This window comes from Perca fluviatilis, chromosome 21 (assembly GCF_010015445.1).
Source record: "Perca fluviatilis chromosome 21, GENO_Pfluv_1.0, whole genome shotgun sequence".
NCBI lineage: Eukaryota > Metazoa > Chordata > Actinopteri > Perciformes > Percidae > Perca > Perca fluviatilis.
The window spans coordinates 31949936-31975739 of NC_053132.1; the positions used below are offsets into that span (position 1 = coordinate 31949936).

General features: G+C 44.1%; 1 protein-coding gene and 1 long non-coding RNA gene across 2 annotated transcripts in view; one reads left to right on the forward strand and one right to left on the reverse strand.

Annotated features, from left to right (window-relative positions):
* Positions 1–25304, forward strand: part of cavin1b (caveolae associated protein 1b) — a 39129-nt gene extending 13825 nt beyond the window's left edge. The window contains exon 2 of the mRNA XM_039789005.1: positions 24198–25304. Coding sequence (XP_039644939.1) covers positions 24198–25037 — 840 coding nt within the window. The 3' untranslated portion in view covers positions 25038–25304. The remainder of the gene's footprint in view (positions 1–24197) is intronic.
* LOC120551523 lies at positions 9903–10126 on the reverse strand. The gene is made up of 2 exons (XR_005637889.1): positions 10087–10126; positions 9903–9969 (listed from the first exon to the last, which is right to left on the reverse strand). It is a non-coding gene; the product is annotated as an uncharacterized LOC120551523 (long non-coding RNA).
* Positions 25305–25804: the final 500 nt, after the last annotated feature.

Here is a 25804-nt window from a genome sequence, read left to right on the forward strand (position 1 = left end):
AGGCAAACAGGTCCACTAACGGGCGCCCGTAGTGCGACCAGATCTGTTTCACTGTCTCCGGGTGGAGTTTCCATTCCCCGTAGCGAGGGTGACCCCGAGATAGCAAATCCGCCCCCTGATTCATCACTCCGGGCACATGCGCTGCCCTGAGAGAAAGAAGGTTGGCATCGCTCCAAATTATCAGTTTGTGTGCTAGCCTGTGTAGTTGTGGGGAGCGTAAGCCCCCTTGCTTGTTGATGTAAGCCACTACCGTCGTGTTGTCCGTTCTGACCAGGACATGAGTATTTTCCACATATGGCAGAAAATGTCTCAGGGCCAGAAAAACTGCCATAAGCTCGAGGACATTGATATGAGCTGAGCGTAGGTTTACATTCCACTGGCCATTCACAGATCTCCCTTCGTGGGTGGCACCCCATCCCCACAGAGACGCGTCTGTGGTAATCACCTTCCTGGCGCATATCGTGCCCAGCGGCACCCCTTGCGTCAGGAATTGTGGCCGTTTCCATGGACACAGCGTCATCGCGCAGTCCGCTGATATAAAGACACGGCGGCGCGAGTGAATTCGAGGGTCTAAACCGAGTTTCTTCACCCAGCGCTGAAATCCTCTCATATATAGCCTGCCCAGAGGAAGAGCGACCAGTTCTGATGCCATCAGACCCAGAAGTCTGTGGCAATCCCGCAATGTCACACAATTCTCCCTGCGAAACAGTGCGAGACATGAGCGCATCGCCTCTGTCCTGTCTGGAGATATGCGAGCCCTCATTGTGACTGAGTTTAGGGACAGCCCGATAAAGTGTATTGATTGTGTAGGAGTCAGTACACTTTTCTTTAAATTGAACTTGAACCCCAGCAATGACAGATGTGTCATTAGGTGTTCGGTATGTGCGGCTGCCTCCTGCTGCAAGCCCGCAGCCAGGAGGCAGTCGTCCAAGTACGTTGCCAGACGGATTCCATTCACCCTGAGCGGTCCCATCGCTGCTTCCGTGCATTTGATAAAAACACGGGGGCTGAGTGACAGGCCGAAGGGTAGAACCAAGTACTCGTACACCACCCCTCTGTAGGCAAATCTGAGATATTTCCTGTGAGGGGCGTAAATCCGCAGATGGAAATACGCATCGGCTAGGTCCAGGTCAGCAGTGCTGCGTGTGTCAGCATTCGAAACCTGTATTGTCTTAGATGTTTGTTTAACGCTCTTAGATCTAATATAGGCCTCATACCTCCTCCCTTTTTGGGGATGATGAAGTACCTCGAGTAGAAGCCGCTTTGGTTCTGGGCCGGAGGTACCACCTGAATTGCTCCTTTCGCTAGTAGAGAATTGATCTCTGCATCGAGAAAGCGAGCCGCTTCCCCCACCGCCTGCGAATGTATTATTTTCGAGAAACGGGGGGGAGAATGTGCGAACTGGAGTCTGTACCCTTTTTCGATAGTTTTGAGCACCCAGTTTGATTCCACGCACGCCCGCCAGTGGTGCACCCGCTCCGCGAGTGAGCCCACTGAGGGATCCGGCGCCATATGTGGAGCAATGCTGCGGCGAGCAGCATTGCTCCACATATGGCGCCGGATCCCTCAGTTTTTCTGTTTTTCATGTTTTGCAACACATAATCTTTTGCATGCAGTGCCCTCGGCTCTCGGCCTGGATGCACTGATGGGCACAATTTTATTGTCTTTGAACAATGCAACGTGCTTGTGCTTTTGACAGTGGAGGGGGGCGTTAGAAACAGAACATCGTCCCGTGACTCTGGGTTCAGAGCCGCAACGGCAGGCTCCCGGGACTGGCCCCAACGCTGTGGGAGAGTTGCGTGCGTCTGGCGGACACGCTTTCCCTCTCCCGGCAGTGAGCTAGGTTGCCCGCTTGGCCCTCTTGCCCGGTTGTGAGCGAGGTGGCACCGGCTGGCTCCCCTGCTGTTCCACTGGTGCAGCTGGCTTGTTGGCCCACGCGCCGCCGCCTTCAGCTTTGGGATGAGCTGGAGGCCTGGGTTGCGCGGTGGGGCGCTTTAGAATCCTAAAGCCGGGCGGAGGGCGAGCTACCGCCTGAGCGAAGTATGGTCGGGGGGCGGGAGCGGGAGGCGGCTGCGTCTTCCTGGGCAAACAGGTCTGCAGGGCTTCACCCTCTCTCTTCTTCTCCTCGCAGCGGCGTTGCAAGGCAGCCATCGCAGGGCCAAACAGACCCTTCGGATCTACAGCAACGTCGAGGAGCTGGACTTTTTCGCGGTATGAGAGGCTGGATAAATTGAGCCAACGCGCCCTCTCCTGCGTCACCATAGTGCTCATCGCTCTTCCCGAGGCTTGCACCGCACAGCGGTGCAGGCGGAGGCATAGGTCGGTTACAACGCACACCTCGTCCCACAGCGTACGGTCCATGGTGCCGGCCATCTCATCTTGGAGCTCGGCCTGGTACGCCATCAACATGGATGACGCGTTAAGAGCTTGCACTCCGAGGGCCACAGATTTGTAAGCCTTGTCGGTCATGGATGACTGGAACCCATCGGTCTTCGACGGGAAGCCAGGAGCAGATGGTGCCATAAGAGCCTTCTGGCTGGGATGGAGGTGGTGAGCAACCAGCGGTTCCACAGGTGGCAGCTTGGATAGCCCCGACTCCTCCATGGCTACGCAGTCCAGCGTAGCTCCCCCCTGAACCGGGCTCTTTGACGAAAAGGGCTTCGGCCAGGTGCGGGTAGCTTCCTCTAGACATTCCGGGAAAAGGGGGAGCAGTTGCCTCTCCGCACTCTTCACCTTGGGCAGGCGCTTGCCTTCGTACCGGGAACCGGTCTTCTCAGGCGGAGCGCTGGGCCATGCAATTCCCAGCTTTTCGGCAGCACGTTTGCACACCTCGTGAAGGCTTGTGCCGATAGCCGGGGAACCCCCATCGCTGCCTCTCGCATCTTCGGTACTCAGGCTATATGGGGTCTCGGGCAGCGCTGCCCCTGAGGCCGGCAGGAACGGATCATCCTCGTCGTCGTACGAGAGGATGTTGTCCAACCCGTCGAGGGAATCCAGCTCGGCGTCGAGGGTGTCCTCGCAGCCCCCGCGCGCACAGCTGTACTCGAGCAGCGGAGCCACTTCATCCATCTGCTCAGCCCAGTCAGCACTCGTGGTAGCTGGGGCTTCTCGGTTCTGACCGTCTGCTGTGGTGAGCTCTGCCAGCATGGGGTCCTGGTCAGTCAGACTAGCAAGGCGAGCAAGCCGACGACGGAGACTTTTCATGGACAGCCGAGCGCAGTGAGCACAAGAGCCCGTCGGGGCCAGCGCTTCTTGGGCATGTTTCAGCCCCAGACAGTCGTTGCAGCAGGGGTGAGTGTCCCTCACGGAGATATTATTCCCGCACGAGCACACCCGCACTTGCATGGCTTCCTTCGTGGCGGGAGAGGAAGCCATGTTGCTCTAGTTATATAGCTTCGCAGCTAGGTAACGTAGCTTTACAGCTAGCTAGGTGTGTTAGCTTTGCAGCTAGAGATGCGCTGGCTAATGTTTGTGTAAACTAGCCGGTAGCGTAGCTGTTTCAGCGAGCTCTAGTTTGGGGACTAGCGAGCTCGGCTGAGGGTAAACCACTGTTTGGGGACAGGCTGGTTATGATAGTTGTTTGGGAACAAGCCTATCTGTCGAATACCGCCGAATAGGGACCAGCGCCCGGCGAGCGAGTTGTGAGCTCGGCTCTATGGACAGTAGCATAGACCCTGGCAGTATCAACGGTGTTCGCTTCTGAGCGACAAGAGGTAATTGAATGACTGTAAGACGCACGGGCTGTGGATTATATAGAGGACCGCCCCTTGGGCGTCTTGCGTCAGATGTGGCCAGCCAATCATAGCTGGCGTAGTGAGAAAGTGCTTCTGAGGGATACGCGGGGAGGCGTACCCCATATGTGAGATACCGAACGAATGCTTGAAAGAGAACACCACTGACTAAACTATTTAAAAATGGGGAGGGGTTGTTCAGGACACCCCCGTCTGTCACTAGCAATGATGACGCAGTGATTAGTGACGATTCTCTCCGACCAATCAGTAAGTAAGTAAGTAAGTAAACTTTATTTATATAGCACCTTTCACAGACAAACAGGGTCACAAAGTGCTTTACAGAAGGAACAAATAACAGAAACAACAACAAATAAAATACAATACAAAGCCATATTTCTAACTAAATGCTTGTCTAAAAAGATGTGTCTTTAGGTGTTTCCTAAAAGTTTCAACAGAGTCCAAGGCTCTCAGGGCTAAAGGGAGAGAGCTCCAGAGCCTTGGAGCCACCACAGAAAATGCACGATCACCTCTTGTTTTAAAACGTGTTCTGGGAACAGTTAAAAGGTCTTGACTTGAAGACCTCAGAGAGCGACCAGAAGTGTGTGTGTGCAATAGATCCTGGATGTAAGAGGGAGCTTGGCCGTGCAAGGCTCTATAGGTAATGGTTAAAATTTTAAAATGCACTCTAAAACCAATTGGTAGCCAGTGAAGAGCCTTAAAGGGGTGATAGAATGCAAAACCAATTTTACCCTGTCATAGTTGAATAACGACAGTTCGGTGGGTAAATAGGACATACATAGAAGCTCAAAGTCCCACTGACACCCCTTTACTATGAAAATTTCATATTTTGAAACTGCCGCTGAAAACGGGCGAATCCCAACAAAGCTGGAAGTTGACGTCAACCTCCCAAAAACCGGAACCTTTGTCAGCCCATGGGTGTATTAAGAGAACGGTCACGCCCCAACATTTACATAGGCTACACAACTGACCTGAGATCAGGTAGTCTTCAGAATCTAGGTCGCGCATATCTCTGCTATTCCATTACAAAATTCACTTCTGAAACTTTTTTATGCGAGAAATCAACTATGTAAGGCTCAAATATGGGCCACTTTACGAAAATGGATGGCTAATTGCAAATTTTGTCCAACTGTGTGTCGGAATTCAGCTGCCGGTGCTGCCTCGCTGCCCGACCTGCCTTCCTTCACACACCCCGGCCTGCTCTGAGGTACTTGGAGCTCCGTCACGACTGGCAGCCCACAGCACTCCATACCCACGCAAAGTCACCGGTTTTTGGATAATGGACTACTAAACGCTGGTGCTCTGACAGAGCTCCAGGGCTTGCAGCTCCCCTCTTCCTGCTAGCTAAATGCCGGTGTGTGTGAGTGAGAGCACGGTCAGCGAGCTTGTTACGCCAGCAATCTGTTACCACAGGTTCCAGTTAATCTTTTAATGTGTGTAATTATAATGTGTTGAGTTATTTAAACAAACTATTGGGGAAATACCGCGCTTGTCCGCGAGTCTCATTGATAGAGCCTCGCGGCTGGATGTAGCTCTATCAATGAGAGCTAGCTAGCCTCCTCTTAGAATTCCTCTGGAATTCACAAATATTCATTATCTTGAAATCGGACACCGTTGTTAGCTTTATAAAACCTTTAGGGAGATGTTGTATAAGTGGCGTACGAAATTCAAACTGTAAATATAATCGAATTAAGCGAAAAGGAAGCTAGCTAACTATCCGTGTTTGTAGCTAGGATTGAAGGGACAGTCACAGCAACAAACACCTAGTCTCACAAATATTCATTAACTTGAAATCGGACACCGTTGTTGCTTTATAAAACATATAGTTAGATTTTGTGTAAGTGGCGTGATGAAATTCAAACTGTAAATATAATCGAATTAAGGCGAAAAGGAAGCTAACTATCCGTGGTTTGTAGCTACACATAGCTAGGATTGAAGGGACAGTCGCAGCTAACGAAACACTTTGTCTTCACAAATATTCATTAACTTGAAATCGGACACCGTTGTTAGCTTTATAAGACATATAGTTAGATTTTGTGTAAGTGGCGTGACGAAATTCAAACTGTAAATATAATCGAATTAAAGGCGAAAGGTAGCTAACTATCCGTGGTTTGTAGCTACACATAGCTAAGATTGAAGGGACAGTCGCAGCTAACGAAACACCTAGTTTTCACAAATATTCATTAAATTGAAATCGGACACCGTTGTTAGGTTTATAAGACATATATTTAGATGTTGTGTAAGTGGCGTGACGAAATTCAAACTCTAAATATAATCGAATTAAGGCGAAAAGGAAGCTAACTATCCGTGGTTTGTAGCTACACATAGCTAGGATTGAAGGGACAGTCACAGCTAACAAAACACTTTGTCTTCACAAATATTCATTAACTTGAAATCAGACACCGTTGTTAGCTTTATAAGACCTTTAGTTAGATTTTGTATAAGTGGCGTGACATGTGTGTAACATGTGGTAACAGATTGCTGGTGTAACAAGCTCGCTGACGGCACTCTCACACAACGGGCCATTTAGCTAGCAGGAAGAGGGGAGTTGAAGGCCCTGGAGCTCTGTCAGGGCAGCGGTGTTGGTAGTCCCTGCTGTGGGCTGCAGCCGTGACCGAGCTCCAAGTACCTCATAGCAGGCCGGGGTCTGTGAAGGAAGGCAGGCCGGGCGAAGAGGCAGCACCGGCGGCTGAACTCCGACACACAGTCTTACCAAATTTGCAATTAGCCATCAATTTTCGTAAACGCGGCCCATATTTGAGCTTTATATAGTTGATTTCTTGCTTAAAAAAGTATCAGAAGTGAATATAATAACGAAATAGCCCGATAAACAATGTATAACTTTGCAGTGTCTGAAATATGAGAGTCTCCCATGTGTTTCTATGTAGTTTGCTCAAACCAATCAGCGCGTAGCTCATTCTGAATATTCATCAGCATACCATATTTGGAAGAAAAGCTCTTGTTCCAAATAGAGCCATATATAGGGTAGTTAAGGGCCTAATAAAATATCATTCGGGCAATTTTCAGCCCAACCAATGTTACATACCCCATTAGGAGACCTTAAGGAACAGTGTAAAATACCCTATATAATCATTCTATCACCCCTTTAAGCACAGGAGTAATGTGCGATCTCCTGTTGGTATTAGACAAAAGTCTTGCTGCTGCATTCTGTAGTAGTCTGCAGGTTTTCACGTCACCTTTTGGTATCGCCTCAGCTCGCTTGGAACCTCCACGGAGGTGAGACTAAATAAAGTACCTGTTGGAAGGTACCAGGGACTTTTTATCATTTTTAAAACCAAAAAAGACGAGTAGAGTCGAGGCGAGTCGAGCAGGTACCATGTCATTGAAAACCATATACCGCTACCAGACACTTAAAGGTTCCAGTCCCACACTGCCTTCAACTTTACATAGCTTGTTTAAAACTTGCTGTTTAAAAATACCATTATCATTTTTCAGCTGTGGTGAAATGCATGACAAATCTGTTTTAATGCTGCTCACTTGACATTAATAGAGCAATTATCTCTTAGTTCCTTCTATCTTTCCGATCCTTGTCTTCCCCTTTTCATTTTTTATTTCTAAGTAGAAGCTTTTCCACATGAGTCAGACGTCAATGACTCATAATAAAAAAAACACCATTAGTTTGTTTTCTCAAATGATTCACTCCGTCATATGATTCCAGCTTTGAATCCTTTCATTGTTACATTATTGGCCCTGAACAGAGGTACATTTGTGATAAGTCACCAAATCATCTAGTTCTATAATGATTTAAATCTTAGGATGACTTCCTTTAAACTTTAGTGTCTGCAACATTTTTAAAGGTTATGGCTTGTTTAGTGATAAGATCAGACAGTAAAATCTGAATCATTACTCTCATCAGGCTAATTTCATTTCATGTAGGCCTACTTTTGTTTAAAACAATGGATTTTACTTTACACAGAAAGATTTGATATATTTCATGTATAACTATCAAACCATTTACATGACAAATAATCCTAACTCAACGTTCACTTACCAGATTCTTTTTCCTAGAGCTTACATCTCTTGGTCTTCATCAGCAGATGGAGTTTGCTTACAGTAGTTGTCATGGAGAGTTACACCCAGTGGAAAATCCGGATTAAAATGTCATTAAGTGACTTCATTCTGATACCATGGTCATGTCCATTTTTTTTATTTTTTATTTATATTTTTTATTAATCCCCTGTGGGGAAAATTACAATTTACACTCTGTTGTTATTACACACTACACACAGGCCTGAAATACACACACATGCTCAGGTCCTTTTACATGCACAAATGGAGAGATGTCAGAGTGAGTGGGCTGCGACTGCTGGACCGGTGCCCTGACAGTGCCCAGGAGGTGAACTGGCATCTCTCCGGCTACCAGTCCACACTCCATACTTCGGTCCGTACGGAGACTTGAACCAACCTTCCAACCCAACTCCCAACGGACTGAGCTACTGCCACCACAATTATTAAGTCAGGTCAAAGCTCAGGAAGAACACTTTTAAATGGACCTTGAGTTGAAAATCTTTGGAAAAAGTAATACGTTCAAGGGTGAGGATGAACCTTCAAGCATTACAAATTATGTAATTATAGTTACATTTGTGATGTCTTCATGATGAAACTCATCTCTAAGATAGACTACAAAGTACAGAAGCCTGTTATCCTGCAATAATACACACACAGACACACTTAAGTCATGATTACCAAAAAGAAAACTCTGTGTGTGTGTGTGTGTGTCTTTCAAATGATCTCGTATGCTCAAAACACGTTGCACACAGTACGCTGACCGGGGAGCAGTGGCGAGCCTACGCATGTGTCATGTCACGTGTCAGCGCCCTGCATGGCAGCTCCGCCACCATCGGTGTACGTGAATGTGTGAATGAGAGGCAAATTGTAAAGGCCCTATTGAAAGGCAGTACATTCACCATTGGATGTGTTGTTCTTGAGAGCACTTTGAATGGGCACACCACCCAACAACGCTGCAAGCAGCATGTTACAAAAATGGCAGGTGCGTTGAGTGAGTGACGTCACTGTGTGTGTGGTCTAACAAGGAGAGTGAGCAGTTTTTTTGTTTGTTTTTGTCAGTACTGCTGGTAAAGTGAAGGGTGTTAACCCCAAAAGAGTATAGGCCCCGGAGGGAACGTCTCCCCTGTGCTGGGAGCCTGAAATAAGGAAAGGTTAACAAGTGTTACCGGCGGCTAAGCTAACCGGGCTCATTAACCAGCAAACGGCTGCTAAAGGTTAACTCAGCCGGTAACACTGTTACTGTCGGGACGGGTACTGTTACTGTCGGGACGGTCTTTCTCCCAGTGTTTCTTCAGCGTGTCTGTGGTGTAGCGTTGGTTCCGCTCGAGGCCCTGCGCCTCTGTTTTCTCACACTTCTTCTCACTGAATCTCCATCAACATCTCAGTACTTCATGAATCTCCATGACACAGTTGCGCATCTGGCTTATCAAGCCTTACACACACACACACACACACACCCTCATGTCACATGTTAGTATTTCCCTATCAGCTCACTACTCAAAAGACATTAAACTGATATATCAACAAAACGGCTACCCAAAGGTCGTAACACTAGCAATAGTTGGAACTAAGTATTTAATAACTGCATTTTATATCATATTTACACAAAAAAGTTGTGGGAAAAAAATACTAGGAACCAATCAATCAGCCTGTTCTGAAAAGGCACGCGCTCCAAATGGGGACTGCACTAGTAATAATAATAATCATAATAATTATAACGTTATTTATATAGCACCTTAAAAACAGTGTTTAAAAAGTGCTTTGACAGACAAAGCATGGCAAAGGCAGGATATCCAAAGGTCAATAAAAGAACAGAGAGCTAAAAATTTGAGCCCAACATTGCCATGACAAAATTGGGTAAATAAAATAAGAAGACAAAAGAGGCAACACAGTAGTGAGAAGACAAAATAAGCATATCAATATAACTATAAGCAATAAAACAAAGCAATAAAACATGAAAAAGATCAAAAGAGACAACATCACATGAAAGCAAGTCTATAAAAATGAGTTTTGGGATGTGATTTAAAAGAGTTCACTGAGTCCGTGAGCTTTATCTCCTCGGGCAGGTCGGTCCAAAGTTGAGGCAACTGTAGCTCTCTTCACGCCAACACAGACACAGGTCGGTTCTTTGGAACGGGCGTTTATTGCTTTGCTCTTCTGTCCTTAATGCATCCACATCACGCCGTGAGAACTACATGAATGAACACAGTAGCACGTCCAATTAATTATACATTACCGAAGAAAATAAAGTACAAATTCCTCCATTTGGCGCGAATATAAACAAAGTTTCACATATAAGATAAAAGACCTCGTTGGCTGCTTGTCCTGAAAAGAGGTTCTTAAATCCTCGGAAAATCCTTCACAGTTCGCTTTGACCTCCGACAGCAGTGAAACTCCAACTTCATTAGCAGAGCGCCGTAACATGTGCACACCTTAGGTCTCCTTTGGTCCATTAACAAATTCCGCAGCAGCGGAAACAACAACAGAGAACTTTAGTAGCGAGAGAAACAAAAACACAACGGACTAAAATCTAACTATTACATCACATTCATTTTAACCTTTACATTAACACATTTCCTATTTATTTACTGTATGAGACTGAATATAAACTATAAATTTACTATGAATTTTGCATTAATTATGCGTCATAAACACAGCACATATTTAACAGCACTTACAGCAACAGCACGGTCACCGTTAGATTTGAGCCTTGACTTTGAAAAGGCCCCACCCGAGGATATAAGGCTCATATGGGGTAAACATCTTAATACTAAAAAACAAGCTAATAGTAGTTAAACAACAAGCTTATCCCTTTAATATGAACAAGAATGGTTTCCCTTTAAATAAGTTAGTAACTTTATTAATGTAGCACCTTTCAAGAGCAGAGATGCACAAAGTGCTTCACAAAAGAAATAAAGCATCTAACATACATACAGACATACAGTAAAACACCACAAGATAGAAATAAATAGAAAAAACTATGACACAAAAGCAAGGAAGTTATGCACAGAGCAAATTATAGTCAAATAAAAGTTAGGGTGCTGGTTTATGTATATTTACTGTCCTTTTATTCAAAAAATTGTAAAAAAAAAAACTAAAGGGAACGTACACACAACGGGCCGCTGCTGGAGCGGCTGCCCCTGCAACCCAAACCCAGATAAGCAGACGACGACGATGGATGGATGGATGGATGGATGGATGGATGGATGGATGGATGGATGGATGGATGGATGGATGGATGGACCCACAACGGGGCAGGGATCATTTTATTGTTCAACACTACACCTGACTTCCATCATACAAATACGCCCGAAAACGCTATCACAGACCATTCCTGTACACTGGGTATTCTCATGCCAGTGGAAACAGTGGACACTGCCGGCTAGACATTGGAATTCTCACAAATCAACAAATCACTTGAACAATAGCATCTAGGCAGTAGTAGCTAAGTCAGCAGGGCCTGTAGTTTGTTATCCATGTTGAATAACCACTGGTAGCCAAGGCGATGTTGTATGTTTTCTTCCAAAAGGGTCATATGATAATAATAATAAATTGAATTTATATAGCGCTTTTCATGGACTCAAAGTCGCTTAGGGGCGTGACGAATCAGGAAAGGACACGTCGTGACTGATAAGATGGGTGACCTTTTTAAAACTCTCCGTTTCCGACCATCCAGACTAAAACACGATCTCAGTGTTTTCAACCTAAGTAGTGTGGACGCTAAGCGTAAAACGTAGCAAAAGTAATGCGTGTGGATGTGGCCTAAAGCCCTACTTGCACAGGATTAGCATAACCTGGTGACCTCTAGTCATTTGTAATTACAGAGGTTGTCTGTGATCTTAATCCTGTGTGACTCGGCCATGTCTGTAATTTGTCAAGTAAAAATTCCCCAGCAAATGACCTACCATATTTCGCCGAACACTGAGGTCCTGTGATAATATTAGTCCCGTGTGAATCGACATGTCTGTGATTTGGCATTGTCGTATATATCATTTTTTCAAGGTTTTTGTTTCCTGTGCGCCTTTTTATCCCTGTGGTGAAGACAGATATGGGATAAGGTCAGTGTTGCCACAGTTACTTTGAAAAAGTAACTTAGTTACTTTACAGATTACTTGATTATAAAAGTAATTTAGTTACTTTACAGATTACTTGATTTTAAAAGTAACGAAGTTAGATTACAAGTTACTTTATTAGTTACATTCAGCAACTGCCGACAACACCCCCACAGCCTCAACATAAACATGACATCCGGTTTACTGTGAGGCAGCTCGGTGTTGCCAGTAGTCGGATCTGGTTTATTATGGCACGAAAGAGAGCGAGTCAACCGTGTTTAAGGGCAGCATTTCCTCTACAACATAGGCCTACTGCCCGACCAACTTCTTCAACTCTCCCCCACTTACTGGTTTTGCACCGAAATCCAGCTTTTGTTGTTCGGGTGGTGGGGACCTCCTTTCTCTGCTTCGCACCACCTGCTGGGACTTGCTCTGTAAGTTTGACTGCAGTGCTATGACTCCAAATGTTTCTTCACATTTGACGTAGTGTTTTTGTAGCTAGATAGCCCTTTGTCACCACCAGCACAGAGTGTACAACCAACCTAAATATTGCCGTCTTTGGCTGACACAAACTCTAAATAGTGACTGTATTTCCAGCTAGAAAGCGCGCATCTCTCTCCTCCCTCCATTGTTGTTTACGTTTGTGTCGCTGCGTGGTACACGTGACCTGTCCTCATGCTGAAAACGTGACTTGTCGCATTCGTGACTTCACTCCCTGAGACGCAAGAAGAAAGAAATATATATATATATATATTTTTACTAAGGAAAATGACAAAAACAGTAACGCACAGTGACTCGGATAAGTAACTTTAATCTGATTACTGGTTTGGAAATAGTAACGCGTTAGATTACTCGTTACTGAAAAAAGTGCTCAGATTAGAGTAACACGTTACAAGTAACCAACCTAGTCTGGACCGCTGCCCGAACGGAGATCCCCCTCCCCGAGTCAATGCGCTCCGTCTGAGGGCAGACGGTGATGCTGTGTGGGTGGCACCACGGCGGGGATAAGGAATGCGCCTCTGGTAACCTCTACCAGGACTGGCCCAAAAGACACGGAACCCAGACTCAAGTGCGGTGCGGCGGCCTCGCCCTGGCTGTCCTCCACGGCCATCCTCCACGCGCCTCTGGGTACCCAACTCTCGTGGTACAGATAAATCCGTTAGAGGTCCCCAGATGATACTAATCCCGTGCGAATAGGTTTCATGACAAGACTTTTTTTGAGTTGGTCCTATACTAGACAGTAATGTCAGTCTTTAATGTTTCATTTTTTAGTCAAATGTCCCAGAACATTTGGGAAGTGCAATAAATAATGACTGTACCTCTTTAAAAATGAGTAGCTTCCATTCACTGTAAAAGACTGTGCCCATCAGTAGCCTAACATTCCTGTTATCTTAAAGCAGAGGACACATTTTACAGAGAAGGACAGGAGCAAACAGCAGAGGAAGAAAACACTTTTTCTGCAGCTCCATAAATCTCTCTATAAACACCAACCTCCTCCATTGTTATTGGAAAGAGTAACACAGGGTGGCCATGGGAACGACTACTGTCATCCCTCGCTGTCTAAGTTCCTGTTAGTCAAGCATGGGGAACTGTACATAGACCCAGAGTGGGCCAGAGACAGGGCTGCCATGCTTCAGCTGCTCGTCCCATAATAATTAGATCCCATTTTACTAGTAGGACTCAGCTGAATGTTCAAAGTGTGCAAGTAAAATTAAAAATTTCTGGATAGTAAGCTCATCTTGTGTATTTGGATATGGCACTGGAATGTTATTTTCCATCGGGATGGTATCACTCACAGGTGGAATTAATAATGATGGGGTTCTGTGTTTACTCACTACAAAGGATTGTGTGTGTGTGTGTGTGTGTGTGTGTGTGTGTGTGTGTGTGTGTGTGTGTGTGGTGTGTGTGTGCTTCTACAGTACATGAAAGTACATGATCAGAATACCCGCAAACCAAAGTATGTCGTAAAAGCAACTGCCACTGATAGTCGACAATGGCAAGCTGTGTCTTGCAGTGAGAGCTGAAAGGAGTGGGCTGCCTCACACACACGTGTCTGCAGCCTTGGAAACACTTCAAGAAATCATTATTTGTGCTAGATTCATGTATGTATCATTACAAAGCTCCTCTGTTTAACCAGAAAAGAAGGTCATGCAAACTGTTGTAGCTCCTGAATACACAAAGAAACATGCTGTGATGCTTTCAAGCACTGTAGGAAATGTCATCAGATGTTGGCCACAAAATAACACAAGGAGACACATCTGGCCAGGAGAGGAGAGGATGGAGGTGAGGAAAATATTGTGATGGAACTGATATAAAGGAATAGTTCAACATTACCTAACATGGCAACTTCACTAAGCCGATAAGAAACTGTAAACAATTTATCAAACTAGTTAAGTTTAGGAAAAGATACTGGTTTGGGTTTAACCCTTTCTTGCAGAAAGCCCTGAAGGCTAACTTCTCCATGTGTGCCACATAATTGCGTCCCTTAGAGTATACCTGTAATTTGCTAACAGCTAGCTATTTAGGACAAGGCTATTTCCAGGAAAAATTCCGAAAGTTACATTGCTGATGCTTGACATGTTTGAGTTTGTTACAATATAACTTCACCGGTATTTCTTTCTTTATCCGTTTTTGAATGTACTGTAGCAAGTGATGGAGAGCGAGCTGTACCCAGCATGCCATTTGGTGGTGTCATAGGATCCCCTCTCAATACACTACATAGTGTGTACATAACGCACTGCTAATAAATACATCCCATAGATCTCAAGAGCTCCCACTTGACACTTTCCTGGGTTCCAAAATTGAAGGACAGACAAACAGACAGACAGACAGACAGAGACTCCTTCCATTTGAGTTAGCCTAAATAGCCAAGTATGTTAAGCTAACAAACATTGTAATGTTTAGCATGGATTGTCATGCTAAATAAAAAATAAAACACCAAATCTTTTAATATTCATGACTTGGAAACATAATTGGGACCTGAAGCAAAATGAACCGCTTACTTTCTATTAGCCTAAAATAATGTAGCAAAATAAACTGCAAATAAAATGGTGGCTAAACTGGATATTGCTTCTTGCATGTTAACAGCCTATACAGTAATGTTCAAAGACCAATGCCAACAAGGCCATGTGCTGTTTTCTCAATGCTTATTATTTCCCTCCCCATTTCTGATGAATATATTACAAAAAAAAAAAAAACATTACTTTAAAGCAAAGCTGTGATGTGCAGATGGGATAGCTGTCTATGAATTAGGATCATTTTACTAATTCTAATGCAAACTGAACTGAATAGAAAACAAGCGAGATTATCTGACACACAAGTGGCACAGGCATATTTTGGTTTCTCTTTGTTTGGTTGCCATGGAGCTGTGACGCTGATCTGTCTCATTCCTCAGGGATCTGAGAATCGGAGTTCACTCTCCTACCACTCACTGTAAGGAAACCACGTCAAGTAGAAAACAAGGAAGGTAGAGAGAAACGAAAGGAAAGGGGCGATGGAATGAAGGCTGGAAGGAATTAATAGAGAATGGAGGGAAGTGAAAAAGGGGCAAAAGGAAAGAAGAGAGGTTGCCGCTGTGCTCCATGGCAACAACAGGCCTGGTGACTCATCCCTCTCTCTCCCCCCTCAGGGAGCTGTGGCATGCCATCACTTTATATAGCAATCTCTCTCTCTCTCTCTCTCTCTCTCTCTCTCTCCCTCCCTCTCTCTCTCTGGTCCCATGTCTCTGATTAAAGGGGACCAGTGGAAAACAGCAGGAGAGTAAGGAGTTCTCTACCCAGAGAGTAATGCTGTGTGTGCGACCATCACACTCTTTCCCATGGCACTCATATGAGAAATGTACTGAAAAACACACAGTCCCTTGACTGGTTAGAGCAATGTATGCCTTCTCATCCATCACCCAAAGGAGCCAGTCTGACAGGGTGAGCATTAGGATTAGACTGATACTATATCAGCAAGTTGATATTGGCTTTAGTAAGAAAACAGTAGGCAATGTAAACCATCTCTGATACTGTAATGACAGAGGTTGGGATATCATTTAACTTAAGGCCACACAACTTTTAAATAACTATTTCCGTCTTACAAATACAACTTGGAATTAATAGGCACACCCTATCTCAATCCAATACACTCGGGGGTTTGTTGCTACAGCCTTACTTGGTCTGGTATGAACAGTCATTTATGATGGCTAATGTAAAATAATGTAATGATATTAGGCTTATCTCAATCTGCATTTTTTGTCTGTACTTGTGTTTAATGGACATGTGAAACAATCCTCATTCATGACCCAAGTACTGTCCCAATTTAAAGTCCACACATAGCCTAGGTCTCAGTGTGCTCGAGTGTTCTAGCTCTGCCCATTTTATGGGTATCCCATGATGCTTTTGGGGGCGGACTTGCAACAGCACACACCAGTCACAACCACAAGGTTTAAGATGTTTTTAATCATGCAATTACCTGTTTAGATTTTTAATACAGTACCAGTCCAAAGTTTGGACACGCTTACTGATTCACTTGAATGGGAAAGCGTGTCTAAACTTTGGACTGGTACTGTATGTGGTTGATTTAACAAAAGAAACCCTGCTTTAAAGTTTACTCTAGCGTTTTCGGAGCTTTGAGGATATGTTGGCAGGACAGACCATGTCTAGCTAGGTCAATGTCCATGGTCACCGTCGTGAGAACTGGCTTAGCTCAGCAGGGCCTTTATTAGTGGCACTGATATAGAGTCTGCTGACTTTATGATTCCTGTGCTATTTTGTACACACTGTTTAAGCATGTCACAGATACATATTTCAATGGTTTAATTACAAAAGTGAACAAAGACGTAATAGGAGACATTTTTTGCAATAAGCAATTAAAACCACATTCCCCATAAACCCTGTTGGTTCCTGTAACTTGGATGTTATTTCAGAGGTCAACAGTTTTCTGTCTGGGTTGGCTCCTAAACCTGGCCAGTGTAGTGCTAGTCTGTGCTGGTTAGTTTGCAGGTTTTTAAGATATGTCTCTCTGATATTTATGCGATCCACTCCAATAATAATCGTGGCAGAACTCTTCCTCAATAAAACTGATTGACACAGCATCCTCCACACTGCATGTTGCTGTTTGATCATCAGCTGATAGAGTTTTAAGGTCTGCTGCCTTATGTGCCTCGAACATTATACTCCATTTAAGCATGATTCCGCTACATAAAATGCCCATCTTCTGTCTGTCCGTGGTCCAAAATATTCCATTATTATTTCCATGGCACTCGCCTGGACTTGGCTTAGCTTGTGTTATGTGTTGCCAGTTGTTTTAAAATGGATTTACAGTGTGCTGTGTGTAGAAAAGCTCTTTTATCCAAAACTAGGAAAAGTACCAGATGTATGTGTCTTGTATGTGCTTTATGTATTTTAATTGTGGCAATGTTTAATGCTTGTTTTTATGACTGTTTAAAAGCCCTTCTAGGGACGAGCATTTGCTTCTTAGACTTCCCCAGTCCCTTTTTACATCAGCAGTTATATCATGAGGATTCCCCGTTTTGTGTGTCTGAGTGTGTGTGTGTGTGTGTGTGTGCGTGTGCACACACACACACACACACACACACACACACAACACACACACACACACACACACACACACACACACACACACACACACACACACATGCATCTGGCCTTTCCACAGCAGTAGGGGACTTCTTGGTGGATTTTGAGTTTAAACAGGAAAACAGAAACAGAGAGGGGTGTGTTGCAGCGGGATTCCTCTCTCTCGCGCTACATAAGGCTGATGAGTGGTTGCAGTGTGGGCTGAGAGTGGAAAGCTTCCATGGTGTGCTCCTTGTCCTAACACATACTACGCGCACACACACACACACACACACACACACACACACACACACACACACACACACACAGTCAGAGAACTGCTCAAATGCACATACACAAATACAAAACAATACACAAACACATGTTCATATACAGTAATCATAATCATACCTACTTGAACATACCAATACGCACACACACATTTACACATCTGTATAAGCACGTGTTTGTACAAGTTAACGTGCACACACACACAGACACACATCTGTGTACTTACTTGCACAGACAGACCTATGGTGCGCCACACACACACACACACACACACACACACACACACACACGAATTATTACTTCACCCTGCCTCTAGAAGTGTATACACACTTAGCACACACTTGGCTGATGTGACTGCTCGGGCATTGTTGCTGCTGCCATGGTTTCCCTGTGCTGGTTAATAGTCTCTGTGGCTCACCACTGGCTACGCCCAGAAAATCCAAATATGCCTACATGAAATATCCCCAACATCTCTGAAAGGAGACTTCCACGAAACACACAGGCACAGACAGAATAACAGGCTTAGAGTGATACGTGTTAATTGTACAACAAGGTTGAGGTAATGATGTAAAAAAAGGACAAGGTGAAGATGAAGAACACCTTAAACTCAAAGAACAAAAATAAATCCAGACTTGACTTCACTTTGATGGACTACACAACTGAAGCAAGTTTCATATGGTACAGAAATGAAACTAAACTAATAGATTCTTGGAAAAAAATTAAGTAGAAAGTACTTCTTTTTTTTAAATCAATGCAGCATGGTTTGCAAAATGATCAGCTTGAAATCATACATAACTGAAACATGTAAACATATTTACCTTTTAAATCCCCTTTGAGTAGATTTTTAACATATCTGACTTTGACTCTCCTAGTGGTAATATAAAAAAGACAGTGGCAAACACAGGCTGTGCTTTTTCTTTTTTAATTTTCATCTTTGTGAGTGTGAATAAGTGAAGGGGCTCTGGCCTAAACGCTGGTGTTGGACAGCAGAGTGCACGGTTGTTTTATATCGATGGGACAGTCACCATGCACGCTCATCAGGAAAGAGAAACACTGTGTTGTGCTGACAACACAGAGCATCAGCCAGCTGATCTCAGCAGCTGACACACACACACACATACACACACACACACACAAAATCATATGATAGAATTTTGTAAGAACTATCATATTACAGTTTTTTCCAACTGCTTACACACATTTTCAAAACTATGTCTCCTTTTTTCATAAGTCAACACACAATTCCCAAAACTGCACACACAAAATGCAAAATGCCTCACATCTCCTTCAACATGAAACACTGCATTCAAAATACCATAAACACATCTCTAAATGAAGCATTTGCATCAAATGGCAAACACTTTTTTTCGTAATAGTTCATTTTTCGATATACCATGTACACACTGTTGTTCTAAATCTAAAGCTCTTTGGTCTTTCATACGCTTATATCTACATTTCCATACAATGTTCCACTGTACAGTGAAAGGAATCTGCTGAGGGGGGTTGAGAGGTTCACTGTAAACACCAATGAAACAGAAAGTAGTTATTTGACAAAACATGTTGTAACAGTAGCACATATGCAAACCAAAGGTTCATTTTCAAAATGAAGACATTTGTAGACATTTGTGTGTGTGTGTGTGTGTGTGTGTCTGTGTGTGTGTGTGTGTGTGTGTGTGTGTGTGTGTGGAGGAGGGGGGCGGGGGGGAATCACCAGTGATCAATAAGTGTGGCCCTGATCTCATCAGAGATGGCTCTCCTTCCTTCTCTGCTTTGCCCTCGTCTTCTTCCAACTCCTCCTCTTCTTTCTCCTCCTCCTCCTCCTCTTCTTCCAACTCTTCCGCCTTGAACTTGTCCTTGTTGTTATCCCTTGCTTCTCCCTCCTACTCCCCTTGGTCTCAACAAATCTGATCTGGTAGTCTGACCTTTGACCTATTTATAGGCCTATACTAAAGCAGTGGTTGGTTAATGATCAGTTACAGTAATGGATACCTAGATTTAAGATGTTATTATTCTCTCTTGCCTCTACTTCAGTTTGAACTTGCTTTGTCAGAAAAATGTGGATCTTTGAGATTTATTACAAATCAATAAATCTATCCGCAATATATTGCAATATAGTGTTCTTACAGTAAAATGTATTATGCCAGAGAGCTAAAAGTTGTTGAGCGAGAGAGAGCCACAGTAAAAGCAACCACCTTTCAAATGAATAACTTTTCCACTAGCCATGAGTCACTGCACGTAGCAATCTGTCCACCCCTGACAGACTGAGGACAGAAAGAAAGAAAGATCCAACCCTCTCTCCCTCGCTCTCGCTTTCACTCCCTCTCTTCCACACACACGCATGCATGCACCAAACACACACACACACACACACACACACACACACACACACACACACACACACATTGTGGTTCAATGTGTTTTGCAACTTTCTTCTCTTCTGACTGTCATTTTGTAATTCAAGTGCAAACCAGATATGGAACTTAACTCCATGTGCATGTTTTGAAAAATCTAAAGGCAAAATGTAGTCACTGCCACACACACACACACACACACACAAACACACACACACACACACAAAACACACTATCTCACAGAACCATTACATACCTCATTCGTCTATTTTCCATGGCTCCGAGTGTACTGTACCTTCCTGTCTTTTGTGCAACAGCCTCATGGAGAACAATGTCCCATTAAATTAGGAGGGTCAGGAAGTCAACACACTAAGGTGAATGCCTGAACTTCCCCATACACTCTTTCCATGTACTTGGACACACACACACACACACACACACACACACACACACACACAACACACACACACACACACACACACACACACACACACACACACACATACACACACATACACGCAGCACAAAATTCTGTGTTGAATCCCTCTGCAAACACATTAGCCTGTGACTTCCTACACTCTGAACTGACAGACTGGGCTTTCCCGAGCACACACTACACTGCACAGCTACAGCTAATTTTACTGTAAAAGCTTACGGGATTCAGCTATATTAATCTTTTTCTGGCTTACACAGTGTATTACTGTAACTAGTAAATATTCCATGAGGCCTAAAATGACAAGTATTTACCAATACTGTAGCAGGAACTACCACATCGGTGGTTTTGAGTTCTTTGCCAGGTGTTTATGTCTGTGGACAGATTATGTCACCGCCAAAGCGTTGCAACTGTGCAAGATGCAGTCACACGACTTTACAGGTGTGTAGTTGAAATGAAAATGAAGGCTGCGTTCAAAAATGGATGTGGTCTGAGCAAGGGTGCCGAAAGTATAGCGATTTAGCGTTGCGGCTGGTGTGATTCCATCGCAAGATGGTCTTTAGTTCAGTTGGATGATCAACTGGGTGGTTTGTCGGGTTGACTTTAGAGAAAGATGTCTGCTGGTGTGATTGTGAAAAGATTAGCCTTGGATAGTCATGGTCCCCAATGTTTCTGGTGATTCCCTGAAAATGTCTATTTGTGCACAAGATATATCAAAGTTTAATTAGTAGTTTGCCATGACTTGAATGACTTTTACCTTAATGGTCTCACTTTCATTTTGGACAAGTACTTTTTTCTAGCACTACTCCCAGGACAAGATGTCAACTTTGCATGTAAAATATCTCATACTCTGATGGGCTGATGTTAATTAAATTTACAATTTTCCTTTTTCCATTTCATATTGTCGAACTATTCCTTTAAGATATGGTAGTAAAATACCTTCTCCATGGAAAGAAGTGATATATTCCCGCAAGAAAAAACTGCATGCAAACATTCAACCCTAATGTCCACATTCAATAAGGGCTCTTGTGACAAACTGTGAGGCCATGTCAGAAACTTGGACCACACGTTGCTTACTGTAAGCGATTTACAACACTCACTGCATTGTCTTTGAGATTGAAACAAGATGTAATGAACTTTAGCGAGGCAGGTATTTTCCAGCACCCACGCCTGTCAACACAGCTGTTCAGGAAAGCCAAGCTCCCTCATCCAAGGTCAAGTTTACCCAAGATACTGCAGTACAATACCTTCATAAAACCACCATTACACTGTAACACAACACAATAGACAGGACCCCCCCAGCTCTCATACCTCCACCTTCCAGCCAACACTTTGATGCTATCATCTTCCTGCAGAGCAGATGGTTTTCCAAGACTCTGAAGCATCATCCCACTTGTGCTATTACTCGATTCATACGACAGAAGAGAAGAATCTTCCCTTTCCACACCTTACCCCCCCCCCTCTTCCCTGTGGTCCTTTGTTCTGGCTCTGCTGTGTTCCTGTTTTGAACATAGTTAGGTGGTGTAGAGGGAGAGGAAAAGACACTACGTACAACAAGTATTGGCCCTCATGCAGACATTCAGGAGCCCAATTGGATTGGAGGATTTGCTGTGATGGAAAGAGGAAGACCCCCTCCCATCACCCCTCCTTCCATTCCTTCATTAACAAGCTGGAGCATTGTATTTACGAGGTGAATGAGGCACATGAGAGAAAGGGAAAGAAAGGTTTCCTCATCTGCAATGCAAACAGGGAAAGGCAAGAAAAAAGGTTTATGGGAGAAGGAAAAGCAAGTGGAATGGAGGGATAGACGATGTTAGAAGCAGAAGAGCATAAAGTGGTCCTGTGCAGCAATGCATTATCAGGGCGGGCTGGGGTCAGGCCTTCATACTTACTTGTGCTTTGTATACAGGGTTCTGTGCTGGAGGTGTAAAAACGGTGCTAAGCCAAGCTTTTATGTAACAAGACTAAACATCAACCAAAGCCAAGCTAGTGGGCCCTGAAGGCTGCAGGATTCATGACACCCACAATGATGGAACTGCTATTCTTAGAGCCTTGCATGTAGAGAGCCTACTTTGTCCTGATGTGGGTGCTAGACGAAAGGTCATGGGGTCATTAAAATCAAAATTTGCATGGAAATCTTGCATGAAAAGTGGCGTCCTGTGGTTGCTAGTAGTTAGCCAAAATAGAATGGGTCCATCTTTTGGGCAGTGGGAACCTGTTTCACGCCATTCTGCCAATTACATTTTGAGAACAAGTAGACATTTTTAAAGGTGGCCCTACAGGGAAACATCAAGGAGTCACAAATCATTGTATCATCAAAGTATAAAAACTGCATATGTCCCATTTACAATATTAATTAACTAAATTACCCGCCACACCACAATGTCCTTTCTGTCTCATTTCTTTAGTCTACATACTATGGTCATATTTGTATCTATGTATGTATGTATGTATGTATCTTTCTCTCTCTCTCTCTCTCTCTCTCTCTCTCTCTCTCTCTCTCTCTCTCTCTATCTCTTTCTCTCCCCCAACCAGTCATGTCAGATTGCCATCCACCAAGAGCCAGGTTCTGTCCAAGGTTTCGGCCTGTTAAAAGGAAGTTTTTCTGTGAATGATAGTGGAGTCTAGATCAACTCTATCTGTAAAGTGTCATGAGATCATTTCGGTTATGATTTGACACTATAAAAGAAATTGGAATTGAAATTGAAATTACTAGCCTCATAATCAGACTGATTTTGTTTCAGTAAATTCTATTAGCCTGATATCATGTTGGCTGATTTCTTGTTTTAATTTGCCCTAACCAATCAGTGGCCAGCCCCTCTAATGTCATTTTCAGTCGAAACTGGAGTTGGAGTAAGTGTTGCTAGTAGCAGATATTTAGTGTCTCTGTAATCAGGGAATATTTTCTGGATGAATACAAGATGTGGGAGAATCAGAGAATGTGTCAGTCTGCAGAGAGAAACACAATTAAACCACAAAACTTCAATCCTACCTGATCCCGACTGGAACATGGTGGACCGTGTGTGTGTGTGTGTGTGTGTGTGTGTGTGTGTGTGTGTGTGTGTGTGAGTAGAAGGGTATGTGCAGCTTTGCACTCAAACTGTGACTTTGTTGCGTAACTCTTCAACACTTTGCTCACAGCTACCACAACCCCCCCCCGCAACCTATTTCCATTTCAATGTTTCCATTCCTTTGTCTCTGAGACACTTACATTTTTCTCTGTCATGTCTCCCTGGAGTCTTGTGTGAACGCTGGAGTCTTGTTACAGATTCCACTTGGTCTTGGCCTCTGCCAAACGTAATCAGCCCACATCTTTAATGCCTCTATTGTGTAGCAAACATATGGTGATTCATGTTTCTCACCACAGTTAGCTTGTGTGTACCTGTGCACATAGAAAGATAATGAAAAAATGCACAATTAAACATGTATATACATGCAAAAATTCATCAACTTAACACATATGTGCATTAATTATAGCATGTGCTAGCAGTCTGAGTTACTAGAGATTCATATCTCAAAATAGATCAGTTTCTCAGTTTCTCTGTGACTTTCCACTTCAACCTTTTATAATATAATTTCTACATTTTGTGGCTAAAAAAATAGTATTATATTGAATAAATAAGAATTGCATTTCTCTGTCTATACGTTCATTGACCATGTGTAAAACTTGAATTTCATCAAGGTTCATTAAATCACATTAACATGGATTCTTTATGTTCTCTTCTCCACAGGATGAAGTGAAGGTTCCCTCAAAACTAAGCATCTCTAAATCCATGAAGGTTTCTGAGTCTGTGTCAGGAAGCAGAGGAGGCAGCCTGCTGGAGCTCAAGGAAGCTGTGGAAGAGGAGGAGAGAGGAGACGGAGAGAAGGCAGACAAACCCCATGTAGACCTCTCATCAGATGAAGAGGGGGTGGAGATCGAGGAGACCATTGAGGAGTCCCGCGCTGAGCGCATCAAGCGCAGCAGCCTGCAGCGCGTACAAACCCTGAAGACGGTCTTCTCAAAGGAGAAGATGGATAAGACCAGAGCAAAGACCAAAGAGAACCTGGAGAAGACAAAGCAGAAAACCAAGGAGAACCTGGAGAGGACAAGGCAGAAAACCAAGGATAATTTAGAGAAGACCAAGCAGAAGACCAGACAGAACCTGGAGAAGACGCGTCACAACATTGAGAAGAAGATGGGGAAGCTTGGAACACGGATGAGTGTCAACCCTGAGCACAAGCAGAAGATCCAGACATCTCGGGACAAGGTGAAGAAGGCCTTCACACCAGACCATGTTGTTTACGCCCGGTCCAAGACGGCTGTGTACAAGGTGCCCCCCTTCACCTTCAAAGTCAGGAAAGTCCGCGAGGGCGCCATTGAGGTGGTCCAAGGCACCGAGATGGTGGAGGTGTCCCAGGATGCTGATCCCTTCAGTGGAGTGGATGATGAGGTTGAGGAGGGTGCAGTGGAGGTCGAGATGGAGATGATGAATGGAGGTGGAGATGAGGAAGAGGCTGAGGAGGATGAAGAGGACGACAGCCATGATGCTTTGCAGGAGAATGAAGACAGAGATAGAGACAGTGACTAGATAAAGAATAAGGAATTTGCCAAATTCCTAACATAATCCCTGAGGTTCTTTTGTAAAAATTGAATAATTGTGGGGATTGGGAAGAATGCTACAGAGTAATTATGGTTGATTACAACTTGGGTCTTATTTTTTGTTACCATTTTGGCCATTATTTCTATCCGTTATGATAACTTTGTACTCACAATTTGGGGGAAATTGCGTCATCGTTGTTTGACGGGTCACTCGTACGATCAGACAGGTGGTTAGCAAGCCATCATTTAGTCCAGATTATCTAATCCACTTTATTTGGAGGTAAAATTTAAAAGGGACCACCCAAACTGTCAGTCATAATCTTTCATCATACAGGGAAATAGTGCACAAGCACAACTAGGTTGAGTATTAGGTCAAAGTTGAACCGGGATGTTGGTTTAGAGGGTTAGGATGGGGGGTGGTGAGCGATTATGGAAGGCTTGTATCATGTGGATGCAACATTACTAATGTTGTCATTACTTAGAATTCATCATGGGGGAGACAGAAACTACGCACTATAGCTTTAAAGCACAATATCAACTGACATGATAACTGACTTAAGCTTGATTTATGTTTGTGCGGAGGCTCCACGCAGAGCTTTCGCCGTAGCCTACGTAAGTGGCTTGAAGTTTTTACTTGCGCGTTGGTGTGTGTGTTGATCTCTTAGGGCCGACACGTGTGTGTGTGTGTGTGTGTGTGTGTGTGTGTGTGTGTGTGTGTGTGTGTGTGTGTGTGTGTGTGTGTGTGTGGGGGAGTGT